General features: G+C 48.8%; 1 protein-coding gene across 4 annotated transcripts in view; it reads left to right on the top strand.

Moving 5' to 3' along the window:
* Positions 1–21,851, top strand: part of ATCAY (ATCAY kinesin light chain interacting caytaxin) — a 35,849-nt gene that overhangs the window by 7,983 nt on the left and 6,015 nt on the right. For 3 of the 4 annotated variants that reach the window (XR_015797331.1, XM_088147385.1, XM_088147384.1), the window contains exons 3-11: positions 10,525–10,583; positions 11,723–11,947; positions 15,061–15,246; positions 15,414–15,516; positions 16,836–16,967; positions 19,394–19,480; positions 20,379–20,477; positions 21,248–21,283; positions 21,401–21,439. Coding sequence is in view for 3 of the 4 variants with exons in the window: in XM_088147385.1 (XP_088003511.1) it covers positions 10,525–10,583; positions 11,723–11,947; positions 15,061–15,246; positions 15,414–15,516; positions 16,836–16,967; positions 19,394–19,480; positions 20,379–20,477; positions 21,248–21,283; positions 21,401–21,439 (966 nt within the window). In the remaining variant the exon portion in view is untranslated. The remainder of the gene's footprint in view (positions 1–10,524; positions 10,584–11,722; positions 11,948–15,060; positions 15,247–15,413; positions 15,517–16,835; positions 16,968–19,393; positions 19,481–20,378; positions 20,478–21,247; positions 21,284–21,400; positions 21,440–21,851) is intronic. The other variant, XM_088147388.1, reaches the window with a different exon arrangement.

The raw sequence follows: 21,851 nt of genomic DNA, 5'->3' as shown, positions 1-21,851 counted from the left end.
ACACCACCACCCCGCAAACAATCAGAATAAAAATCAATGAAACTCAGTATCTGCTTAGAACAGGTTTTCTTTGTTTGGAACACGTAGTTCAAGCATAAGTCTATTTCTATGGCAAAGGAACGATTATGAATCTAACTCTCCCAACAGAAGGAATGGGAAAAAAACCTAGAATATAAAACAGATTGATTCAGGGCATGTTACTTTCACCGAACAGTAGGAGAGTCTTGGTGGAAGCGATGTCGCTCTTTGAAAGCGAGACTTGGGGTAAACACCGGCAGGATCTTGGTGGGTTCTGGCTTCCCGGTGTGTAGTCAGGAACCCTGCACGGTGAGAACGGGTTCTCCCGCTGAGGCTGCTGGTCCCGAGAGGGCAGCAAGAAGGATGTGGGAATAAGCAAGCCGGGAGAGGAAGGAGAAGCCTCTGCGGCTGTGGGGCTGCTTTTCAGCTCCAGGCGAGCGGTGATGCTCCAGGGAGGCTCCAGGTTGGGATGCAGGGAGCATGCTCAGTGAGTCATCCCGGGCGGAGGTGACTCATGCGGGCGCCGTCTGCGGAAGGACCAGCGCGTCACATGATCGGAGCAGCCCGGAATGGGGAGGCGATCAGCTGGATTTCGGCAGAAGAAAGGGGAGGGAAGGACCTGCGCCAAAATAAGTTGGAATATAGAACAGATCGATTAAGGGCATGCTACCTTCACGGGCCTTGGTGGAAGTGATGTAGCTGGCTCTTTGAAAGCAGAGAGGAAACAGCGGGGGTGAAAATCCGAGACAGGAAATTAGGAGCTCAGGCAATGTCCGCCTTTTCCGTAAAAGGTTCGACAAGGAAAGAGTCTCTTCTTTGATTTATTCCTTTTTAATTTTTGCACAAGGGCTGCTTTTTCCAGCTCTCTTCTCGCTGTTGCATGAGGGGATCCCCCTAACCTAGGGAGGCTTTGAAGCAGAGCGGCTGGGGAGGCCCTAAAGAACCTTTAAAGCCGCGTTTTCCAAACTTGGCCGCTGTAAGATGAGTGGACTTCAACTCCCAGAAGTCCACTCATCTTACAGTGGCCAAGTTTGGAAAACGCGGCTTTAAAGGGAGGAAGAATTTGATGCATATTTAGGTGTCACCCTCTCCATTTTGGTGCAGGTGTGTAGACACTGACGCTAGTGTGAAATAGCATTTGTTCCTGTTCTAAAGATAGCTGTGTCCTAGAGTGAAGTAAACCTATTTCATAATACCAAACCTCGGCTTCCAGAAGAGGCTTTCCCTATAATCTAAGTAAATCCGCAGATTATTTTACTTCAGCTGGCTCGGAGGTTCAGGCATGGCCAAACATGGGCAGGAGGCTGGCCGCCTCCCGCTTTGTGCAAAATAGGCAAAATCTGGCCTGCTTGACCGGAAAACGGACTCCCTCTGGCTTGCAATATGTGTGGCTTTTCTCAGCAAGCTGGAGTGGGGACAGGCACCGGAGGCATTCAAGGACACAAGAGCTTTGGATAAGTAGATTTCTTCTAGAAAAGCTAATGAAGCCGTTAAGGATTCCAGCCACTGCTGTGTTTCAAACGCAAGCCCTATTTATAGTAAGACGAAGGATCAGATTCCTGCCCCCAGCGATGGGGAGGAACAGACCTGAAGCACTCTCTTGGGCAGGAGGGGCAGTTTCTAGCTGGCTCTTGCCTGTGGGGGTGTCCCCAGACTGTTCTTTTTCACTTACACATCCCAGAGTGAAGAAGAATATTAGTTGGAGAGAATAGAAATTCCCATCGCTTTAAGACGGTTGATTGACTTCTTGGTGGTCACTCAGAGGACTAGAAACAGCCTTGTTCTCTGCTTTTGGTTGAGGCCCTCGATGTGAGACGTGTTCAGAAGATGCGGGGATTTCTTTAAATAGCTGCAGTTTCTTCCAGCAGTTCAGCGCTGAGTAGCTATGACTGATTCATAGGGAAGAGAGTAGGATCAAAATCACAAATAAATAAATGAATCATCATTTAATCGTTTGTCTCCCCCCCCCCGGCAATAAAATCTTATGCTGTAAATTGATTGGCTGGGGAATTGCTGGCTGGGGAATTCTGGGAGTTGAAGTCCACCCATCCTAAAGTTGGCAAGGTTGAGGAACACTGGTCTAGCCCAACCCCGGCGCAGCGCACCTCTGTCCAGTGGTCATCTGTTGGAATAAAATGCTTGCTTATCAGAAACTTGATTCAGGCTTCTGCAGTGTGGACAGGCCAGTGGCCGGCACACGAACCAGAAACCTAGGATGAGGGAAGGTACCAGATAATAAAAGCACCTAAAAGCACGATAAGGCGATCACTGCTTGAGAAATACCTGATGCCACGTAAGCAAGTAGGGAAACGTATAACCATGACAGGCTATACAGGAAACATAGAATAAACCAATAGTGTTGCTTAAAGCTGTTGCATGACTATAAAAGGCTATATGCCCCCACAACCTGCCCCCACAACCTGCTTCCTGACTTGTAATACCCAATAAAAGAGTAGTTCAGAACACGCTCTGGGCTCACTCACCTCGAGGAAAACCTGCGTGTTTGTCTTCACTCTCGCCTGTCGAGACCCCATGAGTGGCCCACCCTGATGCGGACTGCAAAGCCGCATTGTGGTGACCCCGACGTGATCGCGTGACTTCACGAGGTGCGTCTCGGACCGTCCTTACTTATTCGCTCGAGGGGAGCTGTGCACTCGTCCCGTCTGAAACACGGCTGGATATTCGTAAGTATGGGCGGAAAATTCTCTCAACAACAGACAGCGCATCTGAAGGAATTGAGGGAATTAACCGAATCTTCCTCTAAAATTTCTTCAAACGGAGGCAAAACCCTCCCCCGTTTGAAAAACAAAGAATTAATTGGCCTTTTGTCTTACATTTGGCAACAATGTCCATCATACCCTGAAAAAGGGTCACTGAAAATATCCACATGGACAAAATTGGGGGAATACTTCCACGCGGCCCCTAGGGCCCCGGTCCAAATTCTGACCTCATGGCGTGTGGTCATGGAATGCTTAATGATTCACCATAAATTCGAAAACCAAATGCCGGCAGAACCCATACCACCCCCGTATGATTCTGTTAAAAATTCTCCGGCCACTTTACTTCCCATGTCAGCAGGTTCTGGGTGCCTTGATCCAGCCAATGGTCCCACGGCTCCCATGGCTCCAAGCTCCCCCCTGACTATAAAACCTCAAAGGGGGGGTCACATAATCAGAGCTATGCAGACTGCTCAGCAGTCAGGTCAACTCTCTGCTGAGGATCTTGAAGCGTGTGCAATGTTTCCGGTGACCTGGGTGGTGCCCGCCGGAGCTGCTGCGGGCGCTCCCGGCCAGCCGGTGCATACGCACATAGATTACAAACAAATCAAAGAGATTAAAAGTGCTGTTAGAGATTATGGCCTGCAGTCGCGTTATGTTATGGGCTTGCTTACTTCGCTTTCTACTGCTGCTGTGGAAATGCTGCTTGCAGATTGGCAGTCGCTTTTTGGCATGATTTTAACCCCTGCTCAATATGTAATTTGGAATTCGGAGTACGGCAAACAGGCTGCCGTTGCCATAAATGCTGGACTCCCTCAAAATGTTACTGCTGACGATGTCCTGGGGACTGGCACCATCAGCACTATTGCACAACAGCAAAACTCCGATAGAGCTGCTTTTCCTATTATTAAAAATTGTGCCTTAGCAGCCTTACGAAAGGTTGATGACAATCAGGGCAAACCTTTGCAAACCTTTTCTAAAATAATTCAATCGCCTACAGAAGACTATTCTTCCTTTATTAGTCGCCTTCAAGTTGCATTAGAACGCCAAATTGACAACGTAGATGCTAGAGGTGAACTGTGTATGAAATTGGCTTATGAAAATGCTAATTCGGACTGTCAAAAGGTGCTCCAGCCCATAGCTAACAAACCTGGCATCACCCTGGCTGATTTTCTCCAAGCATGTCGTATTGTCGGAACCACCAGCCACAAAATGGCTGCGCTGGCCTCCGCCATTACCACAACCTTGCTTCCGCCTTCTTCTTCCTCCCTCGCGCCACAAGACGCACTTCCTGTGTCACGCCCTGCCGGAAATTGCTTCAATTGCGGGAAACCTGGTCATTTCAAATCTCAGTGCAGGGCACCAGGAGGCGCACATCGCAGTTTCTCCCAACAGGCAGTCAAGCCTAAGACCGTTTGTCCAAAATGCAAAAGGATTTCATTGGGCCAACCAATGCAGGTCCTTTAATCAAAGTCAGCAGAATTCGGGAAACTGATTGTGGGGCATGCAGCCAGCCCCACCCCCAAGGCTGAATTACCCAATGAGGACCCGTCCCCTCACTCTGTAGAGATGACTGCGGACGAGACCGTGACCTATTCTTTACCCGCTCATGTTTATCATCTTTTTATATCGCCTCGCTTGCCTTTGACATTGCCCCCGAAATGCCGGTGCTTGTTTTCCCTAACTTGGACCTTACCGCTCAAGGAGTCATAGCTGCCCCCTTTTTGCGCAGTGCTGACTCCTTTTCTGATTTTGCCTTGGCAATTATGGTTAATTCTCCGGTAACCATCAAACAGGGAGATGTGGTGGCGACAATGATCCCCCTTGAGACTTTTTCTGACTGTATGACTATAGAGCAAAACGTCAACTCCAAAAGGCCAGTAGCCAAGTTTAAACTCAATGGACGTTCTTTTTCCGGTCTTCTAGATACCGGTGCCGACGTCTCGGTCATCTGCTCAGCTGAATGGCCCGCCGATTGGCCTACTGACCCTGCCCCATCCGTCAGAGGGGTAGGAGGGATCCAGACGGCTCAGATCAGCTGCAATTGGATCTCAGTCACGTCAGCCACAAGCCCTGTTACCGCTTTCATTAAGCCTGTAGTTTTACCTTTACATACTAACTTGTGGGGACGAGATTTGATGTCCCAATTCCAAACCAAGCTTATTTTGCAATAATGGCTGTTTCAGCTGTTTTGCGGCTGGAATTGCAATCTCAAACTCCAGTCTGGATAGATCAATGGCCGCTCACAGTGGAAAAACTCACTGTATTAAAACAATTGGTCAATGAACAATTGGACAATGGGCACCTTGAGCCCTCTTTAAGCCCTTATAACACTCCAGTCTTTGTAATTAAAAAGAAATCCGGTAAATGGAGATTTCTTCATGACCTTAGGGCGGTGAATGCAATTATCAAACCAATGGGGGCGCTGCAATGTGGCCTCCCAAATCCAAATTTGATTCCTCAAAGTTACGATATGATGATCATTGATCTTAAAGATTGCTTTTTCTCTATACCCTTGCATCCTAAAGATAAACATATCTTTGCCTTTACTGTACCTGCGCTCAATAATTCTCAACCAACTTCTCGCTATCAATGGAAAGTTTTGCCACAGGGAATGCTGAACAGCCCCACCATGTGTCAATACTTTGTATCGCAGGTTTTACAACCCTATAGGGATAAATATTCGTCATTTTTAGTTTATCATTACATGGATGACATTCTGGTTGCTGCACCAGGACCCAAAGGTACTGTCTTAAAAACATTGCCTCACCTACAACACATATTGCAACAAGGAGGATTACATATTGCACCAGACAAAGTACAACTTTCATCACCTTTTCATTATTTGGGACACAAGGTGCTTGAATCACACGCTAACCCCTGTTTGCCGAACATTCAATTGCCACCTGCGCCTACCTTGCTACAATTACAGCAATATTTGGGATCCATCAACTGGATCCGCCCCTATATAGGTCTTTCCACCATTCAACTTTCTCCCTTATTCACGGCACTAACTAAAGGAAAGCAACCTGCAGATGTCATCCCTTTGCAAAAGGAACAATTGGACGCTGTAAAATTAATTAATCAGGCCCTACGTACCAAATGGGTGGATCGCATGAAAGACAACTTGCCTTTCTCTTTGCTCCTACTGAACACGCTGACACTGCCAACAGGTGCGGTGGTTCAGGTGACACCTTCATTGCTAATCCTTGAATGGATCCACCTGTCTCACACGCCTCGTGCAACGCTTACTACTAAACCCGCTCAATTTGCTTCCCTTATTACCAAAGGTCGGCTGCGGTCTAAGGCCCTAGCTGGTGTTGAACCCTCTGTCATTTATGTTCCTTGCTCTCTCTCCACATGGGAGTCACTGCTAGCGGTCAGCGACCACCTTCAGTTTGCCCTCGCTGACTGGCCTGGCACTGTCTCTTGCCATCCACCACCAGACCCTCGGGTACAACTTCTCAGAACCACTCCCTTTATTTGGCAAACTCCTATGTCTCCTTTCCCCATTCATGATGCAGTCACTGTCTTCGCCGACGGCAGCAAAAAATCTGGCGCCTGCGCTTGGCAGATTGACGGCCAATGGCACACAAAAACCACCCCTCCACAATCCTCCGCCCAACGGGCAGAGCTTTATGCTTCCATCCTTGCTTTTGAGGCCTTTCCTCATCAATCTTTTAACCTTATTCTCGACAGTTTTTATGTTTCCCAAATTATTTCCTCCATTTATCAAGCCTATTTATCCCCCTCTATCGAACCAACTCTTCTATCTTTGTTTCTGTCCTTACAACACCTCATTTCTAAAAGGACTCATTTTTTCCATGTTGCACACATTCGTAGCCACCAACCGTTCCCTGGTATCCTCCAGGAAGGAAATAGCGTGGCCGACGCTGCGGCCGCGGCTGCATCCTCCTCCCCACTCATTTTGCCTTTTCCTCACCCACTCCGTGGGAAAGTCATTCCTATTTCCACCAGAATAAAAAGGCGCTCATTAAGCAGTTCAAAATTTCTGCTACAGAGGCCACTGCAATTTTACAGCAATGCCCCACCTGTAGCAAACAAGCGCACTCTGTGCCCATGGGAGTTAACCCCAGGGGGACAGAGTGCAACCAAATTTGGCAAATGGATGTTACCCAATATGCTTCTTTTCCCCATGGAAGTACTTACACGTTTCCATTGACACTTACTCGGGGTTCATCATGGCCACCCCTCAAAGGGTGAAGCCTCTAAACACATTATTAATCATTGTATTCGAACCTTTGCAACGCTGGGACGCCCAAAAGAACTTAAAACAGACAATGGGCCTGGCTATACAGGCAGTGCTTTTGCCGCCTTTTGCCAGAAATGGGGAATCACACACAAATTCGGCATACCATACAACAGCAAAGGTCAAGCCATAATTGAAAGAGCAAATCAGACCTTAAAACATGCTCTTGACAGATATATAGAAACCAAGGGGAAAGGGCCCCTAGCCTCCCAGCGGTGCAAGACATTCTCAACCTTTGCCTCTATACTCTTAACTTTCTCAACTTGACCGGACTACCTGCCACTTCTGCTGCTTGTCGTCACTTTGCCTCACAACCTGCTGCTGACCACCAACGACCACTTGTCTACTATCGTTGCCTGCCAGACCCCGCCTGGAGAGGGCCTGCGCAACTCATCACCTGGGGTCGAGGTTACGCGGCCATTCAGCTTCCCGATAAGGTTCTGTGGGTCCCTGGTCGCTGCGTCCGTCCTTGTCATCTCCCGCTTTCGCCGGACGCCCAAGACGTCCCTCCTCCTCCCCACATAAGAGGCCTTACTGGTGTCACTCCGGAAGCTGACCCTCAACGTACGGCCGAGGAAGAGGACAGCAGGGACAACAGAAGGTAGACCAAGGGAAGGGCCTCAATCAAAATGTCACATCTGCCTCAATTGGGAAGAATACTGTGGTTCCCGGTTGCCCTTCAGCTACTGAGCGTTGCCCTCTGCGCACCTAACTATGCGCAGCACAATCCCCATCAACCCCAGAACCTAACGTGGGCGGTATTGGACGCACACGCAGACATCCTGAACTCCACTTCATCTATGGCGGTGCCGGGGTCCTGGTTTCCTGACCTGTACTTTGACTTTGGAGTGATGATGGACACCACCACTTCTCCCAACAGACCGGGTATGGTTAGCCACAGATGGATCAAGAGATGGCCCCTTTATGTCTGCCCCGGCCATGTCAGGGCAACAACATACCGGAAGAAGTGTGGTGGGGAAAACGATTATTTTTGTGCGGACTGGAGCTGCGTCTCCACGGGAGAAATAACATGGAACCCCCCTTTCAGAGGTGATCTTATTACACTCAGACGGACTGGTGAGAACGTACGATGTGAGCAAAACCAATTTGGAACATATGTTAATTGTAATCCGGTTAAAATCTCTTTCACCACTGAGGGAAAACGACACACGGGGTGGCAGTCAGGGGTCACTTGGGGAGGCCGAGTTCATGATAAAACCGGGGAGCCAGGGAATATTTTTACTATACGCCTAACACAAACCCCCATAGAACCCCCGGTACCGGTGGGCCCCAAGACAATACCAGCCAACCGCAGGGAGCCACCCCCACAACCCACCCCCACTCCCGGGAAAAGTTCGCCTACTTCCATCGGTTATTCTTTGTCCCCTTCACGGAGCCGCCCTGGGAACCCCTTTGGGACATCGTCACAGCCACCTATCACATGGTCAATGACACCAATCCCAACCTTACTACAGCCTGCTGGTTTTGCTACGATGTTCGACCCCCATATTATGAGGCTGTAGGGCTTGTTTCTCCATACAACACTTCCTCGAATGACAAGGCATGCAGATGGAAACATGGCTCACAAACATTGCAGTCAATCTCAGGCAAGGGAACCTGCCTTGGACAGGTTCCCACACAGTATAAACAATACTGCAACACAACACATAGTGAGGTTGATACAACACTCTTTTACATACCACCCACAGATGGATGGTGGGCTTGCTCTACAGGCCTCACGGCCTGTGCCCATGGTCATGTAATAAGCACCAAAGGTTTTTGCATCCTTGTCCAGGTCATGCCACGCATATACTACCACACAGAAGAAGAAGTTTACAACACTTACTCAGGGTCAGAACTCATAAGACACAAGCGTGAACCCATTTCCACCCTCACAGTAGCTCTCTTGGTAGGACTTGGCCTAACAGGAGCAGGAACTGGGATAGCATCCTTTGCAAATCAGTATGTCCAATATCACCACCTTAGGGCAGCCATCGATGAAGACTTAGAGAGAATAGAAACTTCGATCTCTCACTTACAAAAATCCCTAACCTCCCTCTCAGAAGTGGTCTTGCAGAACAGAAGAGGCCTTGATTTACTTTTTTTAAAAGAGGGGGTTATGTGTGGCTTTAAGAGAAGAATGTTGCTTCTATGCAGATCACTCTGGCATAGTGCAGGACTCCATGACCAAACTCAGGGAGGGCCTGGATAAACGTAAAAAGGAGAGGGAGGGTCAGCAAGGATGGTCTCAATCCTGGTTCAACTTTTCCCCATGGTTGACCACCCTGATAGGTACCATAGCAGGACCACTGATATTGCTACTCCTTGCATGTACATTAGGCCCCTGCATTTTATCTCGCCTAACAAAATTTGTGGAAACTAAAATAGGTGCCTTGGAAAATATGGTACTGGAACGCCACCATTACCAACCAATACGGTCTGGAGAAAATATGGAAAAAGCATCCCTCCGCATATTAGACTCTGACGAAGAGTTGGAATCCACCAGTTTTACTTTTAAAACAAAAACGGAGGAGATGTTGGAATAAAATGCTTGCTTATCAGAAACTTGATTCAGGCTTCTGCAGTGTGGACAGGCCAGTGGCCGGCACACGAACCAGAAACCTAGGATGAGGGAAGGTACCAGATAATAAAAGCACCTAAAAGCACGATAAGGCGATCACTGCTTGAGAAATACCTGATGCCACGTAAGCAAGTAGGGAAACGTATAACCATGACAGGCTATACAGGAAACATAGAATAAACCAATAGTGTTGCTTAAAGCTGTTGCATGACTATAAAAGGCTATATGCCCCCACAACCTGCCCCCACAACCTGCTTCCTGACTTGTAATACCCAATAAAAGAGTAGTTCAGAACACGCTCTGGGCTCACTCACCTCGAGGAAAACCTGCGTGTTTGTCTTCACTCTCGCCTGTCGAGACCCCATGAGTGGCCCACCCTGATGCGGACTGCAAAGCCGCAGTCATCCAGCCTCTGCTTGGAGATTTCTTGTGAAGGAAAACTCACTGCCTCCGGTGTCAGCCTGTTCCACTGGCTAAGACAGTGATGGCGAACCTTCTGGGCTCGGCATGTCAAAAATTTGGAAAATGCCTAAGTTGACTCTGCTGGCGTGTCACCCCCTCCCCAAACAAAAGAGAAACAATTCTTTACGTATTCATTTATTTAAAAAAAAATACAGTCCAATCACATGTGGTTGCCACAATGCAACCCTGAGCTACATATATTCTCTTCTCGGTGGGTCAGAGTTTTGACCCAAAGACACCCCACAACAGAGGGCTTTAATCACTTCAATATATTTTCCCTTCTCTTCCCACAACCTCACGCCTTCCTCTCAGCAGCATCTTAAAGATGTAGTCCTGCATTTATCTGAAGGCATCTGCTTCAACGTACATCTACGATTCCCCTGTTTATGGAAGGAAAGAGCCCACAACTGTTGCTCAGAAAGAGCATCTGAACTTTTGTTCCTTGGTCTCCCCCCTCCTCAATGTCTCATCTCCAGGCCCCTCCCAGAGGAAGCAGGAATGGAGTCCTTGGGAAGCCCATCGGAGAACGCCTTGGGTGAGTAGAAGGAGACGGTCAGCAAAACAACAGGATTTTCACTCGGTGGAAATGTGGACGTCCTGAGGCCATTCCTCTAGCGGGGATGGAGAACCTCTGGCTCATGGTTCTCCTCTGGCCTGTGCTGGATTTGCAGCTGGAGAGCCTTCAAGGACGGCTCTGCCTCTGCACACCGTCCCCTTTCCTGATGGAGGGAACGTGGGGTGGCCAAGAGCAGGGCTCACCGTCCCTGCAAGTGTGTGGGTGGGAGGGGCAGATCCTTTGGCCACCCGGCTTTTCCAGCATCAAGGAAGGCATCTGGAGGCTCTTCTGGCCCCCTGCAAATTGAGAGGTGCTCCTTGCTGGGAGTCAAAAGCTTTGGGGTCGGGGGCTGAGGCTGGGCCTTCCCTGAGCCATTAGGCTAAGAGCACCTTTGGATTCGGTGTACTGTGAGAACCCAGCCGCTTTCTCATAAGATGGTTTACTTGTTTGGGGGTCAGTGGTTATATGAACTTAGCTGTTGGGTTGACTGGCCTTTTCGCTGCATTGTTGTATTGAATCCCACCTCTGGGTGTGTCCACTCAGTTACCCAAATGCAAGTAGCTGATAGCCTTAATCTTGGCAAAGATCAAGGTTAGGAGAAGGGAGGTATTGACAGGTTTGGAGCACCCAGAATTCTGTGGCAGTATGAAATTTAGGAAAAAGTTGAAATATGTTGTACTTGTTGAATTAAATGTCATTACCTCATGGAACAACAGCCTGAAGACAGACAGGTGGGTGCTCAGTTTGGGACATTTCAAGAGCCCTTAGTAAGCGCCAGCTATAAATCGAGACGTAGAAGAACATTGACATCTGCAGGTGTTTGCATAGTCATAAAAGCAAAGTTTAGAAGCTATACATAAGTGTGTCAAAAGTGCATCTTACAAGGGTTTTCCTACTTGTGAAAATCTCCTCTCTTTGAAACTGATCATAATTTTTAAACTGTTGACCAAACTCTGCCGTTCTTTAAAAACATATTAAGCTGCAGTTATATACCACTTGTTTGTTATAATTACATTTTTTTGCAAGATTATTACTGTTTGAATAACAGTAATAACCTTTCTCACACGTTTCTTCTGGACTGCCTCATTTTTTAATTTTTTTGTACTGCAATCCCACAGCTCCACCAAGCACCTTACATTTTAGTAACGGGGCTCATCACAAGCGGAAGACACTTGTCGCTCCCGAAATCAACATTTCTTTGGACCAGAGTGAAGGCTCACTCCTGTCGGACGATTTCTTGGACACTCCGGATGACCTGGATATCAACGTGGATGACATTGAGACTCCCGACGAGACGGACTCCCTGGAATTCCTGGGGAACGGGAACGAGCTGGAATGGGAGGGTAAGAGATGGCAGATGACCTCTTTCAGCTCTGCGTCCTGTCAGGAGCTGCTGCGGCCAGCACGGGCGATCTGTGGTTTTGCAGGAGGACATCCGGGTCTCCCCTTGCCAAGTTTTCCTAGTTGGGGTGTCCTTCCAGAAGAGTGGGCGTTGTGGTCCAAGTGTTTTTGCCCACAGCAGGAATGGAGTTTGTTCTGGGCAAGGAGTTCCGTGGGGCATAGAGGTTTTGTGCACCAGCGTCAGGCACATCCTTCTGCACTCCCCATACAGGCCAGAACAATTATTCCTGCGTTGCAGGATCATGAGAAGGGGGTCCTGGGTATCAAGCCGTGCTCCGATACCAGACTTCAACCCAACAGTCTCACGAAGAAGACTGACACAGGCACAATCCCAGGGCGCTCCCTTGGCATTCCCTGTGCGGACACGCGGGCCTTGGCTTCTGTAGTGCTGCCCCCATAACCAGTGGGGTTGTTGGATGTTTCCAAGAAGAGGTTTGCTAGCAGTTACGTTACTCGTGAGCAACTTCACAGATCAAGATTTGTCCACAGAAGGCACTTAAAATCTGTAGCCAAGTCGCTTTATTTTATTTTTATTTTTTTCATTTTATTTCTTAAATTTGTATGCCCCCTGACCCCCAGTGGCTCAGGGTGGCTCACAAGCAAATACAAAAAGGGGGGGAAATGCAATAAGAGACAAGAATGCAAGGCGGCCAAGGGGGCAAGGACCGGACGGGGCGGAAAAGAAACAGCCCCACCCGCCCGAAAGGGGCGTCGCTCCCCCTGGCCAAAGCCCCGGGAGAAGGTCCTGGTCCTCGAGGCCCGGCACGACACCAGCCGGGCAAACTTCGGCCTCTAAGCCCGGGCCGCGTTACAGTCTGACTGCGGTCGTGCACAATTAGTAAGCAATGTACAGTTATAATCGATATTGCAAGGAAACCCCTCAGCAGCCCTATCTGAGGAATGATACAAAGAACGAAGCCCGTAAAATGCATCCAAATGCTTGCAAGCGAGGTGATGGTAAGGAACTGCCTGATGCCCTTTAATGTCAATTTTTTTCCCTCCCTCCCAATTTTCTTCTGCACAAGTCAAAATCCGGGCTATGCCGTTTGGCTTAATTTTTGCTTCGTTGTTTTCCTGCAAAAGGATCGTCCCAGATTTGCTTTGCGTTTGTCTTGGCCCAGAAATCTCAGGCTAGGCTGGAAAGTCGGCAAAACGTTCTGTTTCTGCCGTTTCCAACTGGGGTGTCTGGGGTGGGGGGAGTGTAAAAAGAGTCAGGATGATTGAGGGTCAGGGCTTTGACGGCGCGAGTGCCATCTTGACCTTTTTGACCTGCTGTCCCACGGATGCCGCTGGTGCCCAAGAAAGTGCCACGGATGTGTCTGTATATATAAAAAAAAAGACCATAGAGGTGAAGGCTCAAGGCAATCTTTGCCTTTCTTTCCTATCTGACCTGGGGCTAGATTGTGTAACAATGGTAATCATCATCAGTGGGGATCTGGGATTACAGGAATGAGAACAAACCAATAGCTACATATACGTGGGTCGGTACCGTGTTGACGATTAACTGCAGTCCAAAAGCCCAGGAGCGGCTACTAAGAAGGCCCTCTGTTCCCTTCCCACCAACAAGCTTCAGGAGGAATTGAAAACCAGGGTTGACTTGAACGGGCAGATGCTGTCTTTCCAATAGCCAGGACAGATAGACCACAAAGTGATTTTCAAAAGGAAGGACGTCTTCTGCCTGCAGATACAGAGTTTAGAAGATGGGACGCAAGTAAAAAAGGATGGGGAGGGAAGAGAAATGCATACTTCTTAAATGTACAAAGGTGTAAAGCTTGAGAGAAAACTATTTAGGGTGAGAAAATGGGAAGAAGGGTGTCCCAGGCAGTCTCACCGCTCCCATTGATGTGGATGGAGACTATGATTACGGTTAAGGGAACAGCCAGTTGATGTTCAGCTCAACTCAGCAGATTGAATGAGGCCACCCAAGGCAACAAACAGAAGACAGAGTACTATCTTAATAAAATATTTATAAAAATAAATACCAAATAACTTTCTTAGTAGATTGTAGGAATGCTATAGATGTAATGTATCTTGATTTGAGCAAAGCATTTGACAAAATAACACATCTGATTCTGATTAGCTAGTGTGGGCTGGATAACAAGATATTTAAGTGGATGTCCGGGCAGCTTGAAAATCAAACTCAGAGAATGGTCATCGATGGTTCCTCATCAAATTAAAGAGAGGTACTGAGTGGGTTGCAGCATGGTTCACTGCAAGGCCTTCTATTATTCAGTATTTTTGTTAATGAGATAGATGAAGAGGTGGAAGAAATCCTTATCAAATTTGCAGATGGCACAGAAGTGGGAATAGTTAATACCCCGGAGGACAGACATAAAATTCAAAAGCATCTGTTGAGAATTGGCCTGAAAGTAAGAGGCTGAAATTTAGCAATGGCAAATGCAAAGTTCTTTACTTAGGAAATAGAAATTAAACGTACACTTTGCAGTAGGGCGGTGCAATTGCAAAAATGGCAGATGCAGTTTTAAGCTGATCAAAGTCCGCAAATCAAGTGAAGTAATAATGCCACTTTATTCTGAACTGGTCTAGTTATACTTTGAGTCCCGTTCTCGGCATGACCCTGGAGGGATTCAAACAAACTGGAACAAGTTCATAAAAGGATGAATCAGCAACTAGAAACAAAGAGATGTTTTTCCAGAAAGAGAAAGATCTTAGCTTTGAGAAGGATGTCCTGCAGAAGACTTCTGTGCCCCCAGAGAGATTCAGGGAAAGCATTTTCCGATTAAACGTTAGAAAAAAACTTTCCAACCTCAAGGGCAATGGCAGGGAAATCAGTTAGGAGGGAGGAGGCGGCTCCCTTAACTGAAGGCGCTCAAGCAGAGGCTGAGAGGCCAGATCGCCCATCTTTTGGAGAGGAGGTCCGTAGCCGGCCAGTCCAGCTGGCCTCGGAAGTCAGTGCGCAGGATCCCAGGTGCATTAAATCCTGGAGACGGTGTTAAGTCTTCCAGTAAACTAGCCCCTAAGAGTTTGTGATTCCGTGCCAAGTTGTGTTGGCGACTCGTAGCGCCAGGGTTACCTCCTGGGTTCTCCTCCTCAGATGACACTCCCGTGGCCACAGCCAAAAACATGCCTGGAGACAGTGCAGACTTGTTTGGGGATGGAGGCGGGGAGGACGGTGGTGCCCCCAATGGCCGCCTGTGGAGGACAGTCATCATTGGGGAGCAGGAGCACCGCATTGACCTGCAGATGATCAAGCCATACATGAAAGTGGTGACGCATGGAGGTGAGAGGCCGGGAGGCCCCGGGAGGTCTCCAGCGAAGCGCCTTTGGAGGAGGAGGGAGCGGGTCTGTCAGGTGCTGGACGCCCTTGTACTCAGCAACCAAGGAAGAGATGGGGGACCCATGGCCAGCTCAACACGCCAATTCCCTTGATGCCCCTGTCTCTCTCAGGTTACTACGGGGAAGGTCTCAACGCGATCATCGTCTTCGCGGCTTGTTACTTGCCGGACAGCAGTTTGCCCGACTATCATTACATCATGGAGAACCTCTTCCTGTGAGTGGCTCTTCCTGGGTTCAGCCAAGGAGGGGAGGACATCTTGCTAAAACCCCGTTTTGGGGGCTTCCTGAGGCATCTTTGGATGGGCAAAACCAGGCAAACTAACACGGGAAATTCACACGGGTCTGACCCGATACAGGCTTGGTTTGCCAGACTCCTGGCACTTTGGGGGTGTTTGAAAGAGGCTGGCTCTGTCTTCCCTTAAGTAAGGCCGTGTCTGTTCCATTCTAAGACTCCATCCAAAGACGACAATGTTGATGATGGTGATGAGGATAATAATAATACTGTAATAATAATAGCAATCCCAAAACATCTGGAGCGCCCTTGAAGACCATTGACCATTGACAAAATCACTGTCAGTCCATTGCAAGAGACGGCTTTCCTTGGAACAGCCTCCAGTCCATCCTGTGACGGTACCTTTAACCCCATCAAACAACATCTGCCTCTCCCAGGTCCTTGGGAAGGACTCGATCGGTGGATCAAAATGCCAAATCCAGTCTAAACATCTGGCTGACAGTGCGGCCAACCATAATAATGCAGGCCGCCCAACTCCCAGCAACTCTGGGCAGCTTATACTTTTAATAAATTATTATTATTATTATTATTATTATTATTATTATTATTATTATTATTATTATCAAACCATCATCTTGCCTGATTTCACAGGTCAGCTCTCATTTTTTTCCCTTTAAAAACGGTCCTCCGAGGCGTCAGACGCCCTCCGGGACCTGCCCGAAGAGCGTTTCAGATTCAGAAGAGCCAACGAGCTCCTCCGAATTCTGACGCCCCCGAGAGAGGCGTTGGTGATCTGCTGAGGTTGTTACAGGCGACGTGCACTTTAAATGCAGAAGTTCAAATGGAGACAGAAGGGCGAGGTCCCTTTGCCTGATCATGGCGCAAAATCCATTTTTGTTTTTCAGGGCTGCCGCAAACGCCAATGTTGGTTAGCACCCACTGGCTGCTTCCGTTTATATATATATTTATTTTTTTCTTTCCACCCTCTAAAAGGAAAGAAAGGGTTTTTTTACGTTTTTGTTCCTTTTATCTTGACAATACAGCGTAATCTGTCAAAATGTATCTAAAACAGTGTTTCTCTACCTTGGCCACTTTAAAACGGGTGGACTTCAACTCCCAGAATCCCCCAGCCAGCCATGCTGGCTGGGGGATTCTGGGAGCTGAAGTCCACCCGTCTTAAAGTGGCTAAGGTAGAGAAACCCTGATCTAAAAAGACACCCCCCACCTTGCATCCTTTGATATACCTGGATAGACACGCTTTTTCCTCACCTTGGTTTTTTTTCCTCTCTTCCTGCTGAAAGATACGTGATCAGTAGTTTAGAGCTGCTGGTCGCCGAGGACTACATGATTGTATATTTGAACGGCGCCACTCCGCGGAGGAGAATGCCAGGAATCGGCTGGTTGAAAAAGTGCTACCAAATGATCGACCGACGGTAAGGAGCGGTCCCTTCCCCCAAAACGGGCTGCTAAGCTGAGCTGGGAGTTGCCCCCCCCACTCTTGCTGGTGCAGTTGCGATGATCTATCCTGAGTTGGGGGGGGGAGCGCCAGTCTTTTCTCACATCAAAGTGTTTCAGTCCCTTTTTTTTAAATGGGGTTGGCTGGCATCCGGCCACAAGCTCGCCTCAGAGTAAGGCATTTTTAATCGGGTCTTTCGGCCACAATTAAAAAAATATATAGGCGTTCCTAGAACAGTGCGTGTTGCATCTCTGCTCCACAGGGATTGGTTGCTGGTGTGCTTCTGGGTCCAATTCAAGGTGCTGGTTTTGACCTTTGAAGCCCTACGTGGCACAGGGCTGGGTTATCTGAGGGGCTGCCTCTCCCTGATTACATCTGCCCGTCCCACCAGGTCCAGCAGAGAGGGCATGCGGTGGGTCTGTCTGCTAGGGAGCTTCATTTGGCGAGCCCTAGGTGACGGGCCTTTTCTGCTGTGGCCCTCGCTTTATGGAACATCGTCCCCCCACCCCGAAGTGAGGCTGGCTTCATCCCTTTTGACTTTCCAAAGGTCCCTCCAAACCTGGTGGTGCCATCAGACCTGAAGGGGGAGGTGATGTGATGGAGGCCGTAGCGCAGCAGCTTCTCAGGGAGCACAAGAGACAACACAGTCCGGAGCAGGAGCGCGGGAAGCGGAAGAGGTTCAGGATAGCCGCTCCCTCGACTCTCCCGGGGTAGATCCACTAGGTTAGAGTAGGGCAGGTGTAGTCCAGCAAGGTTCTCTCCACGCGGTGCAAGCAATAAAGGAACTGGATTGGGCTGGACTGTTCCCCTGTTGTTCTTGGGCTGGGCCTGACACAGGGGAAGCCGGGGATAGGCGAAATATTGAGATGGCTCCCGTGTACCGAACACCTGCTCTTGGCCTATTCTCTTTTTTATTCTGTTTTAGTTTTGTGCTTTTTATAATCATAAAGTTTTTAATATTAAGCGGGTCCCAGGTGTTGGGCTTTCTCTGCCATGGGGCCCGCCTTGTGGAACATTCCGCCCCCCCCCCGATATTAGATTAGCTCCATCCCTTTTGACCTTCTGGAAGTCCATCCAGACCTGGTTATGTCCCCTGGCCTGGGGCTCCCAGGGGACCGGGGAGATGCTCAGATGGCTCTGTGGCTGAGTTAGCTCTCCTTGCTCTCTCTTGCCCAGGGTTTGCTATTTGTTTTTTATCATATTTATCTTTTAACATTCATTTTTATATTTTTTATGTTGATTGTTTATGTATGGGTTGTTTTTATTGGATTGTTGTAAGCCACCCAGTTGCTTTTCTGTGAGATGGGCAGCTATGCAAATTTGGTTGATAATTATATAGATATATCTATGTATAATTATCATATAGATATAATTATATATAGATATACATACACAATATCTGTATATAATTATATATAGATATACAGTACATACACACTGACATATAACATTCCGTTTGTGCCCAGCATTGAAGGGAAAATCATGCTGTGCTAGGAGTCGAAAATGCCTGGATGGCACCGAATCAGTCCATTGTTTCGCCAGTTAAGCTTTGTCTGGAAGAACTGTGGGTGGACCAAGAGGATCATCGTCTCAGCTGCCAGAGCTGCAGTTTAAGCAGGGTTGAACCGCAGATGGGAGGATCTTTAAAGGCAATTCCTGGTCTGAATCTGCAGGGGGTGCCCTATACTGACCGGCGCTGGCAGGCTGCCCCCCGCTGTCCAGTCCTGAAGGGGCTCCCTTCGCAAGTCCCCCCCATGGATGCATTTTGACATCAACCGATTCTGCCTTTTCAGGGGCAACTTGCAGAGAGACGTTGGAGTTCCCGGCATCCTTTAGGGAGGGTTTCAAAAGAGACATGTTTTTAACCTGTATAAAAGACCTTTTAGAGTGCTATATTACACAGATTTTTTGCAGTTATAATTGCTATCCTGAATTTTATTGATGACAGCTTTCTACAAATGGCAGATCATTTTTTAAATAAAGAAGTAAATATGAATACTGCAGATGTGTACATCCAGCCATCCGCATTCTTTTCAGAGACAGAAAATAAAGCAGACATAGCCAGCCCTGGAGAGATTTAAGGTGGGGGGGGTTGGTGCCTTTAAGTCGGTTTTTGACTCTTGGCGACTGCAGTTTTCTTGGCCAGATTTTTGGAAGTGGCTTGCCCTTGCCGCCTTCTTCCTGGGGCTGCGAGAGAGGGACCGGCCCAAGGCCGCCCAGCTGGCTCCGTGACTAAGGCGGGACTCGAACTCACAGCCTCCCGGTTTCTAGCCTGGTGCCTTCACCACGGCGCCAAACTGGCTCTCTTTTAAGGTTCACAGTGGTGCAGAACTGTTATGTCACTGAAGCATAACTGCTCTAACCTAGGTTTTTTTTAAGTGCATCGTCTCCATTTTTTCACAGGTTACGGAAAAACCTGAAAGCGTTAATAATCGTTCACCCTTCCTGGTTCATTCGGACGGTGCTGGCTATATCCCGGCCGTTCATCAGGTAAAGGAAAAAAAGCTGGAGCGAAACCCAGTTTGACACCGTTGAAGCGTCAGCTTTCTCTGCTTCTCTTTATTTCGTTCTGCGCTACGTTAAATGGAACCCTTTCCGCATTCCCTGGATGGTGCCCGAAGTCCTGGAACGACACCCAAATGCCACAGTTCAGCTTTCTTCGACAGATAGGTTGGACTACAACTCCCATCACCCCCGGTTGCCTGGAACCTCCAGCCAACATGGCCACTGGCTGAGGGTTATAGGAGCTGTAGTGGGCACTGGCCGCGCCAGAGTATCCGCGATAGATGCAAACGGTCTGAGCTAGAATCCGTAACGAGTAGTCAAGGCAGAGGCTGGCCACCAGCGTGGTGACGCTGCTTCGTTGGTCAGGAAATCGTGAAATCTGCCTTTCAGCCAATCCGTCCTTTTGTGGTCCGGTAGATTTCTGGCCACAGTATGGAAATTGTCGGCCTGATGTCCCCCGGGGGCTCCGCCGGTCCGACCTTCCTTCGATCGCTCCAGATGGACGAGATGCGGTTTGTGATTTATGAAACAGAAATAGCGAGCGTCTTGTTCAGGGTGGAAAGAAAAGCTTTCATTCCGGCGCATAATGAAGCTATTGGCGTTTCTCTCCAGCAGCCCTCCTAATTCTAGTGCAGGATTTCAGCGTCCTTGGGAGCAATTTCATTGCCCCTGATTTCATGCAGATGAACATCCTATAAACCAGTGTTGTCCAAACTTGGCCACTTTAAGATGAGTGGACATGGCTGGCTGGGGAATTCTGGGAGTTGAAGTCCACTCATCTTAAAGTGGCCAAGTTTGGACAACACTGCTATAAACTAACAGCCAGAGAAGTCTTCCAGCCGAAGCTAAAACGACGGGTCTGTGTCGATTGTGTCTCTTCTAGTGTGAAATTCATCAGCAAAATCCAGTATGTTCATACCTTGGAGGAACTAGCTCATAATATTCCCATGGAGCATGTCCAGATTCCAGACTGCATCCTGCAGTAAGTGTTGTATTTTGACTTTCTTAGAACCGTCACACGCTCAGAAAGATCCATTTTCCAGCTTTCCCCAGTTTCTCCACCAGCTGGCTTCTCGGCCGTTTACTGTTGCTTTCTGGTGGGGAAACAAAAATTAATTAAGACAAGAGATGCTCTCTTTCTTCAAAGTGCATTTGAGGGGGGGTGTCCCTCAGAATGCCTGCCAGCAGCCCCACTTTTATGACGTATGAAAGGCTAATAAATGTGATTATGGCATTAGGTCTCCACAAATTAGAGCCCGTTTCATTCGACGCATGGCCGTTTCTGCCAGTAGCCAGAAAGGGCTGTTCCGGGGTGTGTTCTTGAATTATAGTGCCTTATGGCATGGAAGGCAGAGCATGGATGAGTGTGCCCGGTGCAGGAAAAGGCGAAGGTTGGCACTGGGAGGCCCTGTGCTGCGGGTACATCATGGGCACGCAGGGAATGGCTAGTTCAGCCACAGGTATGCACGAGTAGCACTCGGGCCTCCTTGCTAGCAAACATCAGCCCGACAGCCTTGGAGAATGACTGTCGGTCCTGCTAGACCAGTGTTTCTCAACCTTGGCCACTTTAAGATGTGGGGACTGCAACTCCCAGAATTCCCCAGCCAGCTATTTTTAAAGAATAATCCAGGCGAAGGGCAGAGAAGCAGCATTGGGGAGGGGGCCCTCTCCCGCCTAGAGGGAACGGGGTGCTCCCCCAAGGAGACGCCCCGTGGCAGGGATTCCCTAACCCCCTCCCTGCCTTCGCCGTAGGTTCGAAGAGGAGCGAAGCCAGGCCAGGAAAGAACGGTACGTCTGCTTCGGTGGGCGAGGAGGGAAGGAAGGAAGGGGGTCCCCCGGACTCAACAGGGCCGCGCCTTCCGGGAAGGGAACGTTTTAAGGCGGCCGCGTTTCGTTTCGTTGCAGGGCAGAAGGAGTGAAACAGGACCCGGTTGAAAGAGAGAGGTGAGCCTCCCTGTTCCCTTTCGCCAGCAGCATCGTGTAGACCAGGGTTCCTCAACCTTGGCAACTTTAGGACGGGTGGACTTCAACTCCCAGAATTCCCCAGCCAGCTTTGGGGAGCTCCAATTCTGGGAGTTGAAGTCCACCTGTCTTAAAGTTGCCAAGGTTGAGGAACCCTGCCATAGAGAAAAGCTAGAAATCCCGGGAGGGGGGGCTGGGAGCCCCCTTTCCGCCCCCAAAGGCTATTCAAAGGCGTCCGAGGCACCTCAAAGGAAGAGGCTTTAACCTAGATCCAGCGTCAGTCTGGCCACTCCACGCGCCCAATGAAGGGACCTGTGGATCCCCAAAGCCTCCGCCTTGGAATCAAATTGCTTCGTCGGGAAAGGTGTTCCCAGACCGATTTTGCTGCCCCTGT

The sequence above is a fragment of the Python bivittatus genome, unplaced genomic scaffold (genome assembly GCF_059951505.1).
Source record: "Python bivittatus isolate LINGU-HERP-01145 unplaced genomic scaffold, Pbiv_v1 ctg000500_np1212, whole genome shotgun sequence".
Lineage (NCBI taxonomy): Eukaryota > Metazoa > Chordata > Lepidosauria > Squamata > Pythonidae > Python > Python bivittatus.
The sequence above is the reverse complement of the archived record's forward strand: the minus strand, read 5'-3'. Positions and strand labels throughout refer to the sequence as shown.